Source organism: Theobroma umbraticum, unplaced genomic scaffold (assembly GCF_002168275.2).
Source record: "Theobroma umbraticum cultivar Fairchild unplaced genomic scaffold, ASM216827v3 scaffold_204.0, whole genome shotgun sequence".
NCBI classification, from domain to species: Eukaryota; Viridiplantae; Streptophyta; class Magnoliopsida; order Malvales; family Malvaceae; genus Theobroma; species Theobroma umbraticum.
The window spans coordinates 229,555-251,807 of NW_018397267.1; the positions used below are offsets into that span (position 1 = coordinate 229,555).

The 22,253-nt window shown below is 37.5% G+C and overlaps 5 protein-coding genes across 6 annotated transcripts; 2 read left to right on the forward strand and 3 right to left on the reverse strand.

Annotated features, from left to right (window-relative positions):
* Positions 1-1,253: 1,253 nt before the first annotated feature.
* Positions 1,254-5,741, reverse strand: MAP70-5 (microtubule-associated proteins 70-5). 2 transcript variants are annotated; one of them, XM_021438700.2, is made up of 11 exons: positions 5,069-5,741; positions 4,448-4,533; positions 4,158-4,223; positions 3,900-4,070; positions 3,639-3,809; positions 3,393-3,548; positions 3,121-3,267; positions 2,785-2,856; positions 2,078-2,680; positions 1,823-1,971; positions 1,254-1,616 (listed from the first exon to the last, which is right to left on the reverse strand). In XM_021438700.2, exons 1-11 carry the CDS (start codon positions 5,166-5,168, stop codon positions 1,598-1,600), a joined length of 1,740 nt encoding a protein of 579 aa, XP_021294375.1. In that variant the 5' UTR covers positions 5,169-5,741; the 3' UTR covers positions 1,254-1,597. The 2 variants fall into 2 exon arrangements, with proteins under 2 accessions (XP_021294375.1, XP_021294374.1); XM_021438699.2 differs by having other exon boundaries at positions 1,254-1,619.
* Positions 5,742-9,159: 3,418 nt separating this feature from the next.
* On the forward strand, positions 9,160-9,839 carry LOC149526653 (uncharacterized). The gene has a single exon (XM_089784954.1). The coding sequence runs from the start codon at positions 9,374-9,376 to the stop codon at positions 9,659-9,661; it is 288 nt and encodes a 95-aa protein (XP_089641080.1). The 5' UTR covers positions 9,160-9,373; the 3' UTR covers positions 9,662-9,839.
* A 1,166-nt stretch (positions 9,840-11,005) lies between these two features.
* Positions 11,006-14,189, forward strand: LOC110423986 (putative protein FAR1-RELATED SEQUENCE 10). Its single transcript, XM_021438437.2, has 4 exons — positions 11,006-11,150; positions 11,399-12,502; positions 12,587-13,030; positions 13,118-14,189. Exons 2-4 carry the CDS (start codon positions 11,483-11,485, stop codon positions 13,727-13,729), a joined length of 2,076 nt encoding a protein of 691 aa, XP_021294112.1. The 5' UTR covers positions 11,006-11,150; positions 11,399-11,482; the 3' UTR covers positions 13,730-14,189.
* A 2,781-nt stretch (positions 14,190-16,970) lies between these two features.
* On the reverse strand, positions 16,971-17,992 carry LOC110424572 (uncharacterized). Its single transcript, XM_021439167.1, has one exon. It carries the CDS (start codon positions 17,843-17,845, stop codon positions 17,108-17,110), a length of 738 nt encoding a protein of 245 aa, XP_021294842.1. The 5' UTR covers positions 17,846-17,992; the 3' UTR covers positions 16,971-17,107.
* A 1,648-nt stretch (positions 17,993-19,640) lies between these two features.
* Positions 19,641-20,419, reverse strand: LOC110424651 (uncharacterized). Its single transcript, XM_021439266.2, has one exon. The coding sequence runs from the start codon at positions 20,332-20,334 to the stop codon at positions 19,969-19,971; it is 366 nt and encodes a 121-aa protein (XP_021294941.1). The 5' UTR covers positions 20,335-20,419; the 3' UTR covers positions 19,641-19,968.
* Positions 20,420-22,253: the final 1,834 nt, after the last annotated feature.

Here is a 22,253-nt window from a genome sequence, read left to right on the forward strand (position 1 = left end):
TAAAAGGAGTTTGTCATACTTGATGAATGCTGGCCATAAAGCCAAATATAAGTAGAAAGTTGACTTCCCACTCTGAATTTTAATTTTCGAAGAGGCTTACCATCATGCAATGAACCAGGGAGCTTCTTTGACCTTGTTGTGCTAATTAATATTATCATTGACCTGCAATTTCCTTAACCTATAAAAAACTCATGCCAAATTATTAATGTAATGCAATGTGCACTAAAATTTTGAAAAAGGATTACTAAATAATGAGCACAGTGATGGCTTGCATGTCGAAACTGTCTCGAACGTGAAAGGTATAAAGTAGACAAGGGTCCTAACTCAAATTATCAACCAAGGATGGGGAACTGCATAAACCTTTCCCTCCCTCGGGCGGAGAAAGCTGAAATTCATATCTCTAGTGAAGGAGAAAAGGAGTTCAGAGCCTCAAAGCTAGTCAAAAAGGTCACTTGTGGCCCTTACCATGGCTATGAGTTGGTACAATATTCTCTGCCTCCTTCGCCATTGCCTCCTAGCACCAGACCTGTACCTGGGAAGGCTGGTTGTCTCCTGCCACATCTGATGCAACCTCATGACCATTCAATTTCTCTCAAAATTATCAAGAAAGAAAGCTGCCAAGGACGTAATATAAAGATTGTGATTACCAGGCAGCAACTTGAGTTTCTCCTCAGAGATGCGAAGATGTTCCAGTCTAAGAAAATAGCCGTCCGATCCCCAGGGAATTTTAAGCGAGGGGATCGGAAATGGCGGCCATCTTTGCCCGCCGTTCCAGAGGTGCCTGATCTTTAAAACTATATAGGGTTGCTGCCTGTTAAATTCTCCCTGCCCAGTTTTTGGCTGGAGAAGTGTATATTTCTGTAAAAGAAGTATATAGTAGCCGGGGAGACGGTTTCTGCGATGTTTTTCTTGCAGTACCATGTCTCGTCCCGAGATTTTCTGATTTCGGCTGTAGAAGCAGGTCATGATTCTATCAATCTAAAGTGCTTTCTGTGTTTGAACTTGGAACCATGGTAGCAAATTTATTATCTACACAGAAACATTGGCTATGGAAAACTTTTCAGAAGGCAAAGACAAAGGCTATGAACTGGCACAGTTTTAATGATAACCACCAACAAATGCTCTCCTTCTCTTAATACTATGAGGAGAATCTGACTTTACCAGCAATTGCAACTGTTGATGTGATTCTCCACAGACAATTCTTTAACCTTTCCCCTGTTTCTGTATTCCCTGTTAAGTTGCTCTTTCTGCATTCTTCTGCGGTTGGGATTCCACAATAAACTCGAATAGAAATTACAGTTCTAGGAAAGTAAGAAAAGAAACCAAGGGAATAATATTGGGTTGTCATTTATGCAAACCTCAAGCACCAGGAAACGCAATTGGACATCATCTTAGGATGTTACAAGTTCAGATCCCCAACCAACAGCCCAACCCTTTTCTTATACAAACCCAATTTCATCAATCAGAAACTTTATTTTAACTATCTACCACCAGCACAAAACATTAAGTATTTACATTGAAAATCAGAAAGACGTGGAAAACGAATCAAATGAATTCAAATTTTTCTTCAACAAACTTCCACCATCCATGGGAATCTTCAAGATGTTTTGCTTAGCCTGCTACATCCAAACCACCAACGCGTTAGAAGATCATGAACAATGTCAATTTCATGATAACTGATAAATGTATCAGTAAAAGCATAAAGATTTGCAATCAAATATCTTTCTCATATATATACATTGTGTAGTGAAAGTCTAAACGAGAGTTAAGAAGTTAGAAGTAAAAGAATAACGAGGAAGAAAATTTTAAGGATTGAACGAACCTTCTAGAGGAGTTGATGTTTCTTATCTTTTTGGAATCATCCATTTTGGCTGATCCATTTTCCTTTTCTTTAGTTACTGCTTCTCTCTTCAACCGTTTAGACTCCACTTCCATGGCTTTTGAGAATGCTTCAACCTTCTTCATAAGCATCTGCATAGAATTACATCTTACCCCATTCAGTAACTCATGCACTGAATATCTAGAGAGAACAGAGAAGAGAGCAGAGAGAGAGAGAAAGAGAATTCTGGTGCTTCACCTTTATTTCTTCATCTTTAGAATTTAAGCTGCTGTCTTTAGCCTCACAACACTTCCTTAAATTGATGACCTCTTTCTGAAGCCTATCATACAAAAATCCTGAAACCATATCTTCAACATTGCACCCGGCATTTCCTCTGTTTTCTGTCTCTTCATTGCTACATTCTTTGTTTTTCATTCCAGCCGAACCTGTCATGTCGCCATCTTTACTTATGTTAATGTCTGTGTTTACCTTCATTTCTGCATTTTCCTTCTCGCTACTATCAGCAACCTTACACCTAGACGTCCACAAATTCCTTCTCAGCATATTTTCTCCTGATGCACCCTTCTTTTTCAAGTTGCTAACTTGTGTTAATCCATTATTAGCATTGGCTGTTTCAGTTTCCACACTTGGCCGCTGTAGTATAGAAGTTCTACTGATGGTGGAACCCCTTGGCTGCGAGGTAGACCTCTTCCTTAGTCCACCGCTGCTTGTTAAAAACCCTAGGATGTTGGTGGACTTTTCTGGTTTTGGGGACCCGCAAGATGCATTAGGATTACCTGAGAAACTTGATACATGTTTTAAGCCATCTTCCAAGATCTTGAGCCTTAGCTTGAATTTTTCCTAAAGCACATTTACAATAAGCTTGAGATATATTGTATTACAAGATTCAAGGTGAAAAACGCAAATATTTAATTGAGCTATCTGGTCAATAAGTTAAAGTTCACCTTAAGCTGTGCTTCTGCCTTTGCTGTTCTCTCTGACACAGCTAGTTTATCCTTCAATCTCTGCACCTCTGCCTGTAAATAAAGAAATTCAATTAAATAATACAAGTTAAAAACTAATCATATCTAGTACCTTCGTCATTTGGTTGTGTTCATCAATAAATTATGTTTGAGACTACCAGTTTTAAGGTTCATAATCCTTATATTTCTGATCTTGTAGTTATGTGCATTGATGTTAAGTTGTACTTAAAAGCGAAAAGGAAATTCTTCATAATTCACAGACATTTGTTTGCATTAGTATGTGAAGAATTTCTAAGAACTTTTTTACCAAAGAATTACCTGCAGCAGCCTTCTGTCCTCCAGCCATTGCTTGACAGGCATTACTTTGTCATTCTCATCCTTCCACTCATTAGCCACCACAGTTGCTACACGGTTTGCTGAAACTTTAACTCTTGCGAGCTCCCTGTCAAGTGTCCTCTTTTCCTCCTGAACAATTGACTCATTCAAAGTTAATAACTATATGAATCAGAGTATTATAATTCTTGTAGAAAACATGACCAGAACTTGTTAAATCCCAATCCTGAAACTCAGCATGCAGGCATGGCACCTACATGAAGTTCAGAAATTCGTCGCTGATAGTCACGGATAGAATTGGCAGCAGCCCCACCAGCCAAAATGGCCTCTTCAAGTTCCTGAATGGTTTGGCTAAGCTTTTCAACTTCCAAGACCTTTTGGCGATTGGTTTTCTCAAGGATTTTGTTCTCCTCCTGCGTAAGGTTCATATTTTGATTGGCTAAAATTATTGAAATCCCTCTATTTAATGACCAAATGCAGAATGGGATCGATGCTAAACTTGCCTGGCAAATCTCAATCTGTCTCTTTAACTCAAAGTTCTGGTTTTGAACCTCCTCAACTATTAAAGCCCTTTCCAAAGCACTTCGCAGAATTCTCTCTGCTTCAAGCAAAGCTGACTCTTTTGACTTGGTAAGACGTTCCAAAGCCCTCTTATCCTCCTGGAGTATTGCAACCTGATTTGCCAAAAAGAGAGTGGAAAGTGAGCCTAGTGATAAAATTGGAGTCATGTTTTCAAAACAGTACATAGTTTCCCACAACCCTACCTCGTTTTTATACATTTTAATCTCTGCCTCAAGAGGAGCAATCACAGACTCAATGGGAACTTCATCATCATCCTTTTGATTTGCATGCACTCTTCTAAGAGTTGCTTCCGCAGCAAACTGTGCAGCCAGTGCTTCTTTCTTCTCATTTGTCAGCTTCTTGATTTCTAGATTCTACATTTAACAGGAAAAGAGCACCACTAGTTAAAACATATAAAAAAAAGTACAGTTATACACACAAAGAACCAGAACTAGACGCGCCTTATGTTGAAGGAGATTCTCAGTGACCCTATATTTCTCATCCAACTTCTGAACTTCACCCTGGAGCTGGAAAAAGAAATAAACAGTTTCAGTAGGCCGATGAGAAACTTCATCCCTTAGTTTCAAATAATTCAACAGAGCCATTGTAATTCTGAAACTGCAGCATATATTCTTATTAACTAAGTAGCTGTAGCACTTTACACAACTTTCTTCCAATTTAGTAATAAAATTTCCATGTGTATCAAATCCAAGTTCAACAGATTCTTTTTGCGTTCAAAATTTTTCACTACCTCTTCTATGGCCTTATCCTTCAGTGCTTCAGTTGCTCTCAGAGCCTTGATTTCAGCCTGAGCAGCTCCCAACTCCCGGTCCTTTTCTGGAATAACATTCCAAATGCGAAAACGAGGCGTTATAAATTGTTAGTATTCATCGTTTCTTACTTTGAAATTCTGAGCTAACAACCATAAACATCAAAACATGTTTCCAAGTCAATGACACAAAAACATGGAAACAAATATATATATGGAAGATGACGACCATTAAAACCAAACGATTCTTTTGGCTGGTGTTTCTGTCACACTTGGTTTTTCATGTTCTGTTCTATTAGCAAGCAGTGAGCACGTTAATCCAACAGGCTACCTCCAACTTTAATAGCATTGAGAAAAAGGTTGAAGCAAAGTTCGATTTCTACATCACAGTTGTTAACACTAGGTTCTGAGGTAGTTACGTTAAACTAAGAGAAAAACATAACGGTAGAATTTTCAGAAAGAACCATTGACAGACAAATTACAATCTTCTGGAGGCATGCAAACACTTCAACATCACCAAGCCAACATCAGCATGGACGTGCTAGTGTGCTGTCTGTGTGTGTGTGAGAGAGAGAATTTGTGAGAGTTTCAAACTTGAACGACCTTTGAGTTGGTTCTGCAACCGGGTGAGCTCTAACACAACAGGGTAAGGGTGAGCAAGAGAAAGCTCTTCGCCTCCAAGTAGTTCGTCGTGACCCACCATCTTTTGTGCTTCTGTTTTGTCACCTGGCAAAGGGAAATGGAACACACCAAGTACAACAGCAACAAAAACAAGAACAACAACAACAACAACAAAAGACTTGGTTTGTTAGGCAATAATATAAAGGGGTTCTGATAGACAAGTTAAGAGAGTCCATCCCTTTAAGGAATTGACCGCAAAGAGAGGAATGGCCTTCCCTTAATCTTAAGCAAATACTGAAAGCCACTTATCCCAAAACCGGCCGAGCCGGCTCTTTTCATTCGTTTTTGACAGTAACGGTTACGTTTTTTTACTATCATGACAATGATTTCAAATTTTAATTCCTTAACTAAATGATAATCCAACAATTTAAGAGTAAAACCATTATTCTTCTCAACGGTTCTGATTCATGATGATATTCTATTAGGGACTTTAAATGCAAATTTCTTCTTTTCCAATATTCTAATGAATTATAACATTAATTACCACCTAACCTAATCTCTATATTGATTCCATCCCCCATCACCCCCCAAAAAAAAAAAGGAAAAAGAAAAATAAAACCTTAAAGCACCTAATCTATGTACAAATACATTTGGAGTATCCCCAAGGTTAGATGGAGACGCGCAGTGTACCTAAACTGTGTTAGCTGGTGCCATTTGCTGCAATCTTAGTGTATGACAGATAAATCTCAAAAACTGGTCTAATCATGGAGAGAAAAGATTATTCTATTCATTTTTATAAATTGCAATGCTTGCTTGTCATTCTTTATGTATAGATGCCTTTCGATTTGCATACAATAAATAAATCTTAGGGTACCCAAAGAGGACAATTAAGAGGAAAATTAAGAAAAGAAAAAAAACAGCAGAAGAGTGAGAAGAAAAAGGTACCCTTTCTTTTCATCACTTTCCCACTATTGATAATATACCTTTCCTTTTGAAACCCTTCCTAAGGAGGAATTCTCATTTCTCAAATGGGATATGCAATGCCACATTTAACATATGAGTAAGCATGCATGGTTCTGCATGTTAACTACATGTATACAAGTAGAAGTACATATTTCAGTTTTTGATCGTAATTTCTGCTATTAATTGTCCAAAACAACTGTTTCTCATTTACGTTATGTCTGTCACTAAATAAGAGGGGATGGAAAAGCATTGCTTTCTAGAAGAAAAAGAAAGAATTACAATTACAGTGGGAAAGCTATGAATGCCCCTGCAATATTTTTACTTGTTTCGATAATTCCCAATTCCAAAAAGATACAAGGAGAAAGTTTTTCTTTGCTATTTTTCCCTTTTTGTCCATTTCTGTTGGAGCAAACAAAGGATTGAGTCTTAGTGGAAGGATCAGAACAGAATCCTGGAGAATTTTGCTCAAGTCATGATCCTGTCTACGTTGATGGAAAGCTCCTCCTCTGGAGTAATTCGATTACTTAAGCGCTAAATATTGCTGAAACCAAGGCCTTGTCTTGTTTGTTCTTTGTGGAAGCCACTCAAACCACAGTTTGAATTGAAACAAATTAAGTTAATGAGGTATTGATGACTCCGAGCTGAAAGTGATAAAAGTGGCTTGAAAGAACAAACACATTCGTATGTATGAGAAAATTTACCCCTCAGTCTCCATCTCATCTTTGCTTGAAAGTATGATGATTGGATATGTAAAGAGAAAAAAACATACATGGAGCTCCAGCTGTTTCTAGGCTTTACACAATAAGCCATTTGGCAATTGTTAAGATATTACGTGGTGATTAGATAGGCGACAAAGGGAAGACTCTACCGCCCCCACCTACACCCGAAAACCCTTTAAGTAGAGAAAAAACCATAACCAAACCTGAATGGAACCAAAACAGTCAAATGGGGTTTTGATTAAGATAATGGGGGTTTTGATGTTAATCATAACGTAATTGAATTGTCCACTAATCTTGCTTTGAAAGTGATATGAATTGCGATCAAGCTAAGCTTTTCAGAGGCGTCTCCTTTTCCTTTTTCTCCTGTTTCTGATAGGTTTTGAGTAGGTAAATTATTGTGCGATTGCTTTTGTAGTTAAGCAGTCTTGCATTTTTGTAGTTACGGGTCCCAGCTTATGTGAACTTAATGGAGCCATTGCAACGAATGATAACTGATCAATTTAAAAAAAGGGTGAATCTTTTGAGTGCTGTTTGATCTATTAGGTTGCCTTGAACCCAGACAACAAATTCTTTTAAGGATTTACATCCCGAGATCTTTTAATGGAGATGAAAATGTTGTCAAAGGCTATCTGTTAAGTGGGCTAAGAGATCAAACTCAAACTACGAGATCAGTTTGGGTTGAGACAGCAAATCCCTGTAGGTGCCTTTCTGTCAGTTCAGGTCTTAACGGGTATGGGTCCTTTTTCTCCAAAAAGGGAAGCCGATTTTACTTCGGACATTTAGCTGTTCTGGGACCGGTTGAAGAAAGAAGAAAAGATCGATGAACGATTATGCGAGACTTTGCCTTAGAGACCAATGAAATGCGACCGGGAAGCTTTATTACACACAAGTTTTTTGAAGACTTCTTGCTTCTGTCTCCCTGCTTACTATTGCTATCACCTCAACTGCTTTCGACTTGCTCACTTAGAATGAAGATCAATAATAATAATGGGAGGAAAGGCTTTACACAAGACCACAGAGCGAGAGAGAGAGAGCCTTCGCTTACCTGCTTAACCGTGCCCTCCTATCGTACCTATTTCCCCTTTCCTTCAGTTACATTCAGTCTCAGTTCTGCTTCCAACTACCGAGTTGACCGTGTGACTATGGTTCCTGTGGTCTTGTTCAAATAGAATAGGTCCCCTTGGGTGCTATCGCATAGCCCTAAGCAGGGCAAGGAAGGTCTCTAATCGACAACAAAGAGATATGCCAATTAGCGGCACACTGACTATAAATCTCTTTTCCTTAAATCATATAGTAAGACAGAACTCTTATCTTGGTTACTCTTCTCTAATCTCTTTAGAGAGAGAGTGACTCATGGGTATGGGTCACGAACGGAAGAAGAATAAGTAATAAATAAAGATTCGACTAGACTTTTAGCTTGAAGGTGGGCAATTGCCTGTTTAAATAAAGGTTGTGGTGGGCCATCCGGGTGTTGGTTTGATGGCTGATCAAGCACTGTGAAGCCCTATGTCCCTATTTTGGTTTCGGGGCCTATCAGAATTCAGAAGGCTTAAGCCTCAACTCTGAGCTGATACTGGCTTTGACTCTTTTGGATCTATTTCTCATTTTTCTTCTTTTGTTTTAGTGAGAAGATCAAGTTTTCTCAGGATTTGACAATTATGGTCACTTGAGATTACTTTCAACAGTTTTCAGGACTATCTTACTCTTTGTTTACAAAGGTGAATTAAGAATCAATAAGAAAAGAGGAATAATTTGATTCATATCGATTAGGCAAGTGAACCTCATAAATGGCTTGAATAGTTAGTGGAAGAGCAATTGTCCTCCTACAAAGTTATACTTTTTCATTAGTGAACATCCAAGACAAAGAATAAACCAGGCCAGGTGGGAATGGGATTACTCATTTTTCCTTCTTTGATTAGCTAATCTTTTCTGCCAAACCAATCACTGAATATTAGAAAACTAAGAAAAAGAAAGATATGCCTTTCCTTTCCTAAGTACTAACCTTGGCTTAGTTTCAATCATAAAGCAGCAGCCACTCGATTGAGAGACAAAGCAACCGACCAATCCAAGAAGTGGACAAAGCATCTATACCAAATACAGCAATGACTAACTTGCCCTTCCTCCCTCACTTTGCCCGATTTCCCTTCGCCACCGTTCGGGTTTTCTACTTTGTTTGATACATGTTTTGCTTGCAGCTTTTGTCCATCTTTTGGGGGAAACAAGAAAAGGGGAAAGGAGAAAGATGTTCTGAATGAATTCAAGACACTTTCGCTAACTGCTTTTTGTGATGGGATTTGACAGCTGTGACAGTTAAGCCTCAACCGTTTTCGGTTAAAGTAAACCCTTTGCCTATGGGAGGAACAGGTGAGGAGGGTAAGTAATTAGATGAAAAGAGCCAAAATCAGAGTTGGATTATCTAGGAAACACGAAGAATCTTTGCAAGAAAAACAAGACAGAAGGACAAGGCAAAGCTTAAAAACAACTGTGAACTCCGAAAACCAGCATTTCCCAAGGGAGGGAGAGAACCAAAATTGTTACTCGTTGGGCCGATTCTATTCTCCTTTCTTCCTTCCTTGATATTAATAATTGTTTACCCAAGAAAGCAATGGATATCCAACAAAAGCTGGTCCAATACAGATATCATTTCACCATAGCAATCCTTGCCTCATTCATCATCGCCTTTCTGTTATATGTAGCCCCTCGTCTGCTCACGATTCTCACCTACTTTTGGCCTCTTTTTGCTTCTACAACCGTCTTCTTGGTGGCAATAATCGCTTTCGGTGGTGGTTCGCAGTTGGCAACTGAAGTTCATGGTGAAAAGGCGGGTCAAGGACTCTTAGACTACGTTGCAGCCCGGTCAGAACACGCAGAGGAGTCTCAGAAATTTGAGTGATCATGCATAGGGTCGGACCTGCTTCTCCTGTATATTAATGAGATAGCACTTGTTTAACTATTTCACCCAAAGCAGTAATCTTTTTTTCTTTTATCTTTCCAAAATCAAAAAGCAACTCTGTATGTATGTACTTGAAAATTGCATGCTCCGCAAGTATAATAAATAGATGCAGTTGGCAGCTCTGTGTGTATGTTCTTTGGCACTTTGTTCCGCCGACCTCTAAATTTGCAATTCAACCAAAAAATGCCTGAAATAGGTTATGTATTGATTCCTCAATTCATTTGTTGGTCCATGCAAGTGTTTAATTTAAGAGTTCAATCCGATCATAGATTGGGGTTAACCTGTGTTGTGTCTACACCCCACGGACTGACATGTACAAATCGACATGATGTTTATGTCTCCCATTTTGTCATTTGCACTGTAATTTTTAAGTGAGCAAATTGTTTTTACAAGATATTTTTTATTTATCACATTCAAACACATTTCTTTCATGTTGGTTCTCTCCCTCAAACGACAATTACAAATAGGTTAATATAATTATCTGAACAAAAACCAAAGGGGAAGGGTTCAAATCTTCTGCCTTAACCCTCTATAGCTATTGGGAAAACCGGTTGGGTGGATTAGATTTTTGAATAAAAAATAACATTGACTTAGAACTTTTCAGAAAAAAAGTTAATTGTAATTGATAATTAACATACGTATCTATTAAATTGTCTGTCATTTTTATACAAATTTCAAATTGAACTTGTGATTTTGATATCCAAAAAAGTTACATATGGTTTCTCTTACTCAAAAAGCATTAAAAACAATAAAAGGTTAAATCCCTGCTTGTATCTCCATTCGGCAAAATGGTGCCATGCAAGGAAGATCAACAGAACTCAACCATGCCAATGAACATAAAACCAAAGAAGACATTGGAAAATGAAGGATATTATCATACTTAAGAAAGCTAACTTCTGAAATTTGATTGTAAAAGGAAAAGGAGATGTGACAACAATCAACATGCAACAAAAAACACTTATGGAAGATAGGAGCAGTAGCGTTTAGAACAGGAAGATGGTGCAAAGGGATTGATTAGTTTCTCTGGACTATTGGATTGAAAGCACAATAACATATAGACTTGGAATAAGTCAAGAGTTTTCCAAGAAAAATTTGGAATCGTCATTCACAATGAAACTATATTAAAAGAAAGTGGATTGTGGGCCTGAAGCCATTTTTCGGGCATTCTGAATTGCATTGATCACAGGGCCTAACCTTTTGGGCTAACAACATCGTCCATCAGGCCCGATGGTGGATTCTCAGGTTATCTTTCATAATACGAGGGAAAAGGAAAAAGGAGTCGACGAGCTGGGGAAGGGGAAGAGGAAGACGGGGGAGGAGGCGAAGAAGAGCAAGGAGAGGAAGAAGAAAAAGAAAAAGAAAAAGCGTTAAAGCAATTTCCTTTAGTTTCAGTGTTACGTTGATCTTCACTGCCTAACCACTTTGTTATGTAAGTTTTTCTATTCGTTCAACTTCAGTTCTGTTAACATTTTGATATTTGTAGTTTCTCTTGTTTTTCTCTTTCCTTTTCTTTTTCTCACTTTCACTGTGACTCAAAACAGAATATTTGTGACTTTTTTTTTCCATTTGATGAGATTTGCATCTTAGCTCAAGTGGATTGCTTAAGAATTAGTTGTATGTGTATTCTTATCTGCAATGAGCTGTTTTAATTATTGTTTAACTCATTGTCTCTTGAAGGTTTTATGCTGTTAACTTTTGGGTGAGTCTAGGATTGCAGTGGCATTCGTTTTACTTGCTTATATCTCTAATTTACTGTAAATAATGACATCCGTACCATCAAAGAACATTTGGATACGGAGGCAGCAATGCCCGTGTGGGGACTGGAAATGTTATGTAACATATGAAGGAGATGCTGAAGAAACATCCATAGCATCCCAGTTGGTAAAAAATGAGTCGGTTCAGTCTGAAGCCATGGTTGCTCCTTATGTTGGGATGGTGTTTAAGAGCGATGAGGATGCCTTTGAGTATTATGGGAATTTTGCTAGGAAAAATGGGTTTTCAATTAGAAAAGAGAGGTCCAGATTGAGCCCCCAATTGGGTATTTATAAGCGTGATTTTGTTTGCTATCGTTCTGGTTTTGCACCTGTGAGGAAAAAGCCGACTGGGGAACACCATAGAGATAGGAAATCTGTCCGGTGTGGATGTGATGCGAAGATGTATTTGTCCAAGGAGGTAATAGATGGGGTTTCACAATGGTTTGTTGTACAATTTAGCAATGTTCATAATCATGAACTTTTAGAAGATGACCAGGTGCGCCTCTTGCCTGCATATAGGAAGATTCATGAGGCAGATCAAGAGAGAATTTTGCTGCTTTCAAAAGCTGGGTTTCCTATACATCGTATAGTGAAGGTTTTGGAGTTGGAAAAGGGCATTCAAGGTGGACAATTGCCTTTTTTGGAGAGAGATGTTAGGAATTTTGTTCAAAACCGGAAGAAAGTGGTTCAAGAAAATGATGCTTTGCTCAACGAGAAAAGAGAAAATGATACGATGGAACTTCTTGAGGCATGTAAGGCAACAAAAGAGGCAGATCAAGACTTTGTTTATGACTATACAGTAGATGAGAATGATAAGGTTGAGAACATTGCTTGGTCGTATGGTGACTCTGTTAATTCATATACCACGTATGGTGATGTTGTTTATTTTGACACCACTTATAGATCAATCACATATGATATGCTTTTCGGGGCATGGATTGGAATTGACAACAATGGCCGACCAATTTTCTTTGGTTGCGTTCTATTGCAGGATGAAACAATGCGCTCCTTTGCATGGGCTTTACAGGTTTGCTTCTATAGTTCTCTGTGTATTAAATAGGATTTCATTTATAGTCTTCTTTACAATTTTCCCTTTTCCCTTTTGGTGCAGACATTTATCGGCTTCATGAAAGGGAGATGTCCACAGACAATTTCAACTGATCTTGATCCAGGGCTTAGAGATGCTATAAGAAGTGAATTACCAAGCACTAAACAAGTTATGTCTATATGGAACATAATGCCCAAGGTATCTAGCTGGTTCCCTCTTCAACTTGGATCTCAGTATGCAGAATTTAAATCAGAGTTTGATGCATTATATCGTCTGGAGAGTACAGAGGATTTTGAACTACGATGGAATCAAATGGTTTCCATATTTGGACTTGGCTCAGATAAACACATTACTTTACTCTACTCTCTTCGTACTTCTTGGGCACAATCATATGTGAGAGGTTATTTTCTTGCTCGAATGGTGACAACAGCCTACTCAAAGTCTGTAGATGCATTCTTGAAAGGAATTTTCAGTGCTCAAACGAGTTTACGTAGATTTTTTGAGCAGGTATGTTAATTAGGAATGTTCTCTTGTAATCCTTCAACTGAGTTTTGTCATATGTTAATTGTTATTTAGTTGGCTGGAATTTTTCAGGTTGGCATTGCAGCCAATATACAAAACCAGCCACATCAAGAAATGCAGCATATGCTTTTGAAAACATGCTTGCCCATTGAACAGCATTCACGTCAAATTCTTACACCCTTTGCCTTCAATGCTCTACAACATGAATTAATCGTGAGCATGCAGTATGCTGCATCTGAAATGGCTAATGGATCATATCTTGTACGTCATTTCAGGAAGATTGATGGAGAAAGTCTTGTTATATGGATTCCAGAAGATGAACAGATTCACTGTTCCTGTAAGGAGTTTGAGTCTTCAGGAATATTATGCCGACATGCTCTTCGTGTATTTATAGATAAGAACTACTTTCAACTTCCTGATAAATATTTTCTAAGTAGATGGCGAAGAGAAAGCTCTCTGATGTTTTATGATGATCATTCTGTTCCTGATAATGATGATGAATGGTTTCAAGAATTCCAGTCCTTAACCGAAACTCTATTTACAGAATCATCAATTACAAAAGAGCGCTCTGATTATATGCGTAGGGAGCTGACAAAGGAACTCACAAGACTCCTCAATGAGGTTAGAGATATGCCAGAGAGTGATGCAGCTCCCATGGATTTTACACTTTCCCCAGCTGGTTAATTATGGAGTGGTTAAAGCGGCTCTTCGGAGTAAAAAGAATTGCTTGATGCTTCATCAATGAAAGTAATAACCAATTAAAAGAAAGTGTTCCATGAAGCTAATCAGGTCATTGTCGGCATGCACTCAATTTCTACATTCAAACAGAAGAGATGCCATGTTGAGAATAAGTGACAATCAGAACTATATGCTGGAGAATATATTATATTGTTGATCGGCTGTTGACAAGTTCATTGTTATTTCTTTCATGAAACAGAATGCAAAAAATGTAGATTGGGACACATGAAATGTGAAATTTCATTAGCTGGCGTGAATGTAAGATGTCATTAATGTTTTCTTCAGCCCTCCTACCCATCTTTGAAATAATAAAGCAAATTAAGTAATGTTTTGAACTTACTCTGCTGCTGCCTTCTCATTTGGCTTATTTGCTCTTTTCATATCAAGTGAAAGATTTTTTGTATAATCTCCATTTCTGTTCTTTTTTTGCTTACGGTACATTTCTATAGTTATATTTATTTTATTTCAGACTATGCATAAGTTTCGAGTTGTGCTTTTGGAGCTCATTGTATCATAACAATAGTTTCGTGTTGTGCTTTTACAGTACACTTGTTGAGCACTTGAAGATCAGTCTAGAATCCTGTATAAGTCTGGATTGGCTTGCCAACGAGATGTAGTATCCTAGTAACAATTGTGGCTATCTCCATTGTGAGCTTGGAATGTAATGGTAGTTCTAAATCCCAAGGATATCTGAATAAATCCCTTCCAGAAATGTTTGAAAAATATTCACTGTTTTTCCTTTGCATCCTGGAGATTTTAAAACCCAGGCAACAGTATATCCACTGTGTAAAAATGAAGATTAAGACGCACAGTTTATAGAGTTTGTTGGTCTCAAGACACTTGCCGAGTTGAAGCTTGCTGAGCTATGGCATCTTATTAGGGGATGAGGCATTTCCTTCCGATGGAGGGCTCTATTCTTGGATTTAAAATGAAGTTGTATTTTATCTGGCTGGAAATGTTGCAGGTCAAAAAAATAGGAATACTAATCTGCCAATGCATCTCAAAGTCTTAAGCCACTGAAAGTTGGGTTACCATGTTCTATACAATCTTGTCACTGGTTCTATCCCAGGCAGTTTCAGGAGAAATTGACAAATCTATACAACTTGAGAGTTCTCGGTTTAATCTTTATATATGTTTTTTTTTTCCCATTTGTTGATGACACTTGTTGTTCTCTCTCTGTGAATTCTGCAGTTACTCTTAGCACTGCTTGTAATTTCGCACTTCTTTGACATGAAAGCTTGCTATTGCAGCCAGCTGTAAGGACAATGTCTCTGCAGGAATATTTGAAAAGCAGCATCGTCTGTGCTACTTTTACCTTTTGATTTCTCCTATTGTTTTGTTTTCAACTTGACCTGAAAAATTGTCTAGGCTCTGCACAATTGCGGAGCCCGCAAGCTGCCCTATCTGGACCCGCATTTCATGCCTTCCCCATGGAGATGGCCAGGCTAGGTATGGCAAAATTGTACTGATTTTGGTAGTAAAAGAAATTATGCATTCTTTTGGGATAAAAAAGTTGTTTTGGTTTGACTGCTGAACTGTTCCATACAAGAATTATTGACAATTATTTGGTCTTACTTCTTTGTCTCCACTTGCAGACAGATGGAACGTGTTTCCCCTTGTTGCAATGCTTCTCACTGATGCCCGCCACTATGGGATCCTTCTAGACATCGCCCTCCCTCCATATCTGGTCTGCCTTAGCAAGTATATGAATTTGAAATGACTCATCCAAGGTGCTGACTGTATTGTCCACGGTGTTTGTCAGTAAATAACACAATTATAAATGAATATGAAAGCTGCATATTTCTGGCCACACGAGTGTCGGAACAGCATTGAAGGTTGTTCGTCTGCAACTGTGCAAAGTAGTACATGACAAATGGGTAGCACTGATCTGCTATCAATTATTATACATCTCATTATTGTCTGTTTTTTCTCACATAAATATGATGTATATCAAACTCAAGAAGCTCAAAATTTCCTCCATGTAGTTGATATTTTTGGTGTACATGGCTAGCTACTCCTCCATCAACGCATCTAATTATTGGTTTTCATGCTAGCCTGAAATCTTGTGATGGATCAATATAGGCCTCACCTCGGATCATCTGCAGTTGCTTTTTTCTTCTTTTCCTGAAACCCATTATAATGATTATGATCATGAACTTGTGGCAGTTCCAATCGAGGATGCTCAGCTTGAAGGAAATGGAAGCACGTGGAAAGTTATGTCGGGCTCATTTGGTGTCATAATATTTCTGTCTATAATGAAACAATGATCGGGTATGAATTACTGAAAACCAAATGTTTGGAAAGCTGATTAGAGATTTTTTCGCCCGTTGTTCTCGAAATTTTCATCTAGGCTTCCTTTATGTCAATTCCAATGAAACCTTATACAGTTATACTTATCTCTTTTGTGGGTCTTAGATAATCATGTGATAAGAAAGTCTCATTAATATCTCATCACGTTTCTGTTCTTTACTGTTTTTTTCCCTCTGCCGAGGCTTCTTCAATAAAGATATTAGGAGCTATATATGACTCAAATTTTGATTGCAAAGGATACTAAAGGAATAGGTTGAGCTTACAAATTACAAATTAATTAATAAATAATGATCTTCAAGATGAGAATGTCTTGGAGGAAAGCTGCTTCTGTTAAAGTAATTGCATCAGCATCTTATTGTCTTATTTAGTTATTCAAATCTGTCAGTAGTATTAATTAAATAATCAAACTTATTAGTATGACTTGCTTGATTATTATATAGAAGCAAGTGTTATAGATCCTAGTCCATTCTAGCAATTTTCACTAAACTCTACAACACTTCACCCAACAGAACACCACACTTATGTCAGGCAGCAAGTGTTGTCGTGCAGTGCTAAGCTTTTGTAAGGCTAGAGGCATTTTCCATAAACCAGACCTCTTTATGTCAATGAAAGCCTTTTGCCAGACAGGCTGAAGCTTGGTATGACATTCTGGCATTGGAAGAATAAAGACATGCTTTTCAAAAAACAAAAAAACAGAACACCACACTGCATACTTTCAACGTACGGGACTGGACCTGGAGATCTACTGTTTCACATTCTTCCCATTTGTTTTGGAAGAAAGGAGCAAAATCAAAAGCAGAAAACGTTGCAGTCTAGAGCAATTTGAAGTAAACACAATGGCAAAAGTACCAATAAAGAGAGAATTCAAGTGCAACAGACTGATGAAAATGATCTAGTTATTAAGTAATTACTGCACATAACATGAAAGGCAGATGGGAGCTTTTGGCCAGCTTAAAAGAGACCAAATCACAGACTTAGCTAGCAGATAAATTTATTTTTCTTCGAATATATGCATTACACTGTAACCAGTTGTTGTTGAGCTTCAATCCAGATTTCTTCTTTCATTTTCCTTATGAATTCTTCAAATTTCTGGTTTAACTCTTCTGTGCTTGGTACCTCTTCATCTGCTGCTAGTGGTGCTCCTGCACCTTCTTCTTTGTGCTGATCTTCTTGCATCACCAGCCCACTTTCTCCTTCTTTGTATTCCTCATCTTCCAGAATCACAGAAACCTCACTTTCTCTTTCTTTATCGTCTTCTTCCCCTTCTCCTCTACCTAAAGGCTCAATATTGCCCTGCTCTCCTTGCTCCTCAACCTCATTTTCGTAAGCATCTTCTGCTTCTTCTCTTTCAGCTACTAGAGGTACATCATTATCACCATCATCTGAATATCTTGGAACCGCCTCGTTAGTTTGGGTTAAGTTTGTTGATGATGTCGGTATCTGGGCACCAAGATCAGACTCTGATGGTGAAGAGCTGCTAGACACCGAGCTTTTGGCTAGAAATGCGAGGATTCCATTGCAAATGAGGAACATGTACTTCCTCTCAAGGGCGTGGGTGAAGAACGAGAAAAGGAACGTGGAGAAGTAAACATTGAAGGAATGGGGAAACACAAAGAAGCCCGAAGAGTGGCAAATGACGAACGACAACAAAGCAAATGATACAAGAAGCTGCAAAGTTCTTTTAAGGAAGTGGTCTCTGTGGTATAATTTGCCAACAGCTTGGAGCTTCATCTTCTGCTCATATTCATCCATGATGATTTGTTGTTTAATTATAATTATATGTGACCAAAATTAAAGAGCCCTAATTAGGCGAAATACAGTGAAGGGATGATTGGATGGTGTCTCTCTTTGCTAGAATGTTGTGTGCTTGGGTCGATAATTGCTTGAACTTGAAAAGGGTGTTGTTGAGTGAACATGTAGGGTCTTGCCCTTCTCATACTAGTCCCAAATTTGCTTTGGCATTGATGAAATCTCGAAATTAGGTATCTTGATTGTAACAAAGTGAAGGACAGCAAGGTAAATAGGACTTCTTCCAATGTATTTCATATATGTATAGACATACGTACGTATATTTCATAAAAATGGGAGGCATAAGTAATGGAAGATGCTGTAAATGAATCTGCTTTCTCTGAAGTTTCCAGCAGCTGTCACCACTAATGTTACTTGCATCAGGATGACTTCACCTTTTACCCACTTAATTCGAAGGTCCAGAAAGTTATGTGCAAATTTGAAAGAATTATGTGGACCCTATAGATATAATTATATATTTAAGGGTCCACTTTTGAAATTAGTGATTCAAAGAGAAGCACCATCTCCCCTCTCTCTCTCTCTCTTTTCCAGGACAAACATCTTGCCTATAAGAATGTCTTCTTAATCATTACAATATATATAATTTTCCTCCCTGGTTAAGAGGAAGCAATCAAAAAGAATTTGGGGTTTGGATTTATCCCGCAAATTGATCAATTAAGTGTCCCAAATTATGCTTCTTCTAGCTAGTCCTTTTCATTTGTCTTTCTTGTTAACAAGGTTTAAAGTCATATTGATTTTTTTCTTTGTTCTGATAATGGATTAAGATGGATAAGTGATATAAGCGTAGTGTACATAATTTTCAATATTTCTCTAGTGGTTTCATGAAAAAGAAAGAGCAAATAAATTAATGTTGAGTGGAAAGATCAAGTTCTAAAACGATGAATAGTATTGATCATGACAAAGCTCGAGCAAAATTAAAGGTTGATTACTTACTCTAATGTGTTATCGCCAATGCTTTTAAGTTTAGCTTCCCTCAAAATATGAAAGTTATCAGGCTTACCATGAATTCACCAACGCCTTACAATCATACTCATTTTGGTGCTGATGTGGGATATCATTTCACCAAAATTAAAGTGTTGAAAACACAAGACGATTCGTGTCTATAGTGGTATTGATTTGGCATAATAATTAATTCTCTTTCTTTAAAGGTCTTTGATGCTTGTTGTCATGAGCCAACCTTATTTAGGAGATTAAGTCTTTTATAAGTGTCCTACTTTCAAACAATGTAATGTCTACTGATCACAGCTTCATAAAAACTTGTTAAGTCTTTAAAGGAGAAACCCTTTAGAAAAAGAATATCCTCATTTTAAACGTTCTAATGTGTATTGGTAAGATTTTTGTAAAATCTTGTAAACTCTTTATAGAGGGTAAACAGTCAGTAAATTGTTAGGCTACTTTACTGGTAAAAGTATATTTGCAAAGAATTATCTAAAGCTGCTCCTGTGGTTTGATGATACGAGTTTTAAACCTTTTGTAATCAATTTTATAATTAATAAAATATATATTTTTTAATAATTAAATAGTTACATATATGACATTCGGTATACTTTTTGATTCTGACATAAGTTTTTGTAATTTTATTTATTATTATGGTTAATATTAAAATACATACAACCAAGCATTGTCTGACTTTTGTGAAAGCGTCCACACACTTGTGGTAGCCATGAGATATTTAATTTAGGCAAGCTCCAACTAGTTGATCTATTGTAATATATATATATATATATATATATATATATTAAGAAAAAACCTACGAGATTAACTGATATATTTAAGCTCAAGGAGGAAAAAGACATGTGTAGGTGTATCTCGATCCCTCCACCTCTCTCTTCAATATTATTCTTAAGATCATACAACTCCATTAAACAAAATTCAAGTTCCACGCCCATCACGCTTAATTACGACAAGACCACACCAGACACAACTATGTTAACACTAATAAAGATATTAACTGCATGCAGCTACCAGCAGCTTGATACATAATTTATGGATGGAGCTAGCTAAAGATTCTCAGCCCTGCAAACACCGAATATGTTTATCTGCCAAGTTATGAACATGAAGTAAAATCAATACTGATCAGGCCACAAGAATGCCCCCATTGCATATGCTCTCTTCTCATCGAGGGTGCCCTTGAAACTTAGCCCATATTCCCTCAGAAGCACGTCCACCTTCCACTCCTCCATCTTCTGGTAATCAGCTTTTGTGTAGCGAGGGTAGTGGAGAGGCATTTGGAACCCCGAGAGATGCATTTCTGCGGTCTGGGTCGACAGCTGCTCACCGTTGGAGACCTTCGAGCTCCGAATGACTCCACCGCTATGTCCTTCTTTTTGGTAGCTTCCCATGTTGTTGCAGTGCTGCAAGTGACTAGGGTGGTCGTCCTTTGGGTACCCCAAAACATGACATGCTGAATGAACAAACCATCTTAGAGCCATGTTTTTCGTCCCTCTATCTGCTCTAATATTTATGAGAGAAGAGAAACTATTGTCAGAGAAACTCAGCTAGCTTTAATTTAGGCAATGATCAAGCAAAGGTGCAGCAGCTATATATATACATACATATATATATATATATATATATTAATAGGTGAAGGACAAAGCCCGTAAGGGACAAAATCTGCGTATTACATTCAACAAGCAAACTTAGAATCCCATACGATTTTTCAAAATTAATAATAAGCATTGATTGTTTTGAATTTGATTGCTTTCATATATTAAATATAGGTTCTGTCTAATCATATATATAGCTCGAGTGCCAGCACAAGCTATGCTCTCCTTGGAGTGGTTGCTCTTCTCTTTTCGTGTTTGACATCAACAAACATGATTGAGTTGCGTGTGGTTTAGGTACCATGCCCTAGGCGTCATATTTAATCATTTCAACTGCCTTCTTGCCTAAGCTTTCACCCTTTGAACATGGCTTAAATCAGGGGCTGTTTAATATATAACATATAATTACTATCTATTATGTATCTTTCTTTTCTTTCTTATAAAGAATATTTATGGAATCACTTTTCATGTTTAGCTAATTTAATGAGATTCAAGATGAAAAAGGAAATCTTCTTTTTAAAAAAAATCATATAATACGATTATCAATATGTCTCTATTTCATAAATTAAAATAGCATAAAAAGAGGATAATAATTATTTTCAACAAAAAGATGTAATTAATGAAATTGTTTCAACGAGAACTCATAAAAGATAATGACTAGTATGATAAACCTTTCACATTATTGACGGAGGATATATATAAGGCGGAGGGAAAGAAGAGTCATAAAATTTGTAGGTTTTGGATCTTATATATATAAATTGCATTAATACATGGTTGAGTATAAATTCACATGATTCAAGATAACAACTTTATTAAATTAAGGCCAACAATCAAGACAATTTTAACCTGTAATTTAGATCTCTTGCGCTAAAAGAGACATTTTCTTCCATTGAGCACTAGAAGACAAGTAGAATAACTTGACATAGAAGAGATGGACTTAATGATTTTATTTTATATTTGCAGTCCAATCATATATATATATATATATGTATATACAATTGTATATGTATGAAAGATAGTTGAAACAAATGGTAGCATGTGTTATTTAAGTTTATATTTTGGTCGATGGGATTGGGCCAAAATCACTAGTGAGTATGGGTTGGCTCGAGCAAAGTAGATGGAGAACATGAAAATGCAGATTAAGCTCTAGATGTAGAATTAGCATGGAAGATTAATGAAATGTAGTAGCAGTAGTAGACGACTAGTAGTTTGGCGATATGAGATGAAGGTTGAGGAACACGCACTTCAAAAGTCAAATTGTTATCGATTGGACCATCCTTATCTCTGCCAAAGCCACACCCACGGTTGCAGAAGCCCGAGGTGTACGCAGTTCCCAAAATGCTGTCAGTTATGTTGTGGTCCTACACTCGATTAAATCATTGTGGGGGCGCGGGCCTTCCACCTCCATGATGTGATGTGGCCATGGAGGTGGCAGTGGCAGTGATGAATGGTTTCATGGAGGGACACGTACAGGGGCGGCTGAAAGACAAAGAAGACTAGATTCGAGGAAAGAAAACACACAAAGTCATTCAATAACGCCGCTCTTGCAAAAAGACGCACCTACTGCTTTTGGCGGCCTTCTTTTCCCCATATATAATACGTAAGACTAAACTTTTTACTGTCCAGGTTGGGTTCTTGATGCTTCCCAAAAAAGGCAAAAGAAAAGGGCAATATTTAGCCCATTCATTTCAAAGCTTCTGCCGGTACCGTACTTTGAAAGTCTTTGCTGCATTAACTTTAATTAATGAAATTGTTTTAAGACGGAGCATTGGATTCATAAACAGCATTTATTTATTGCTATTATTTTT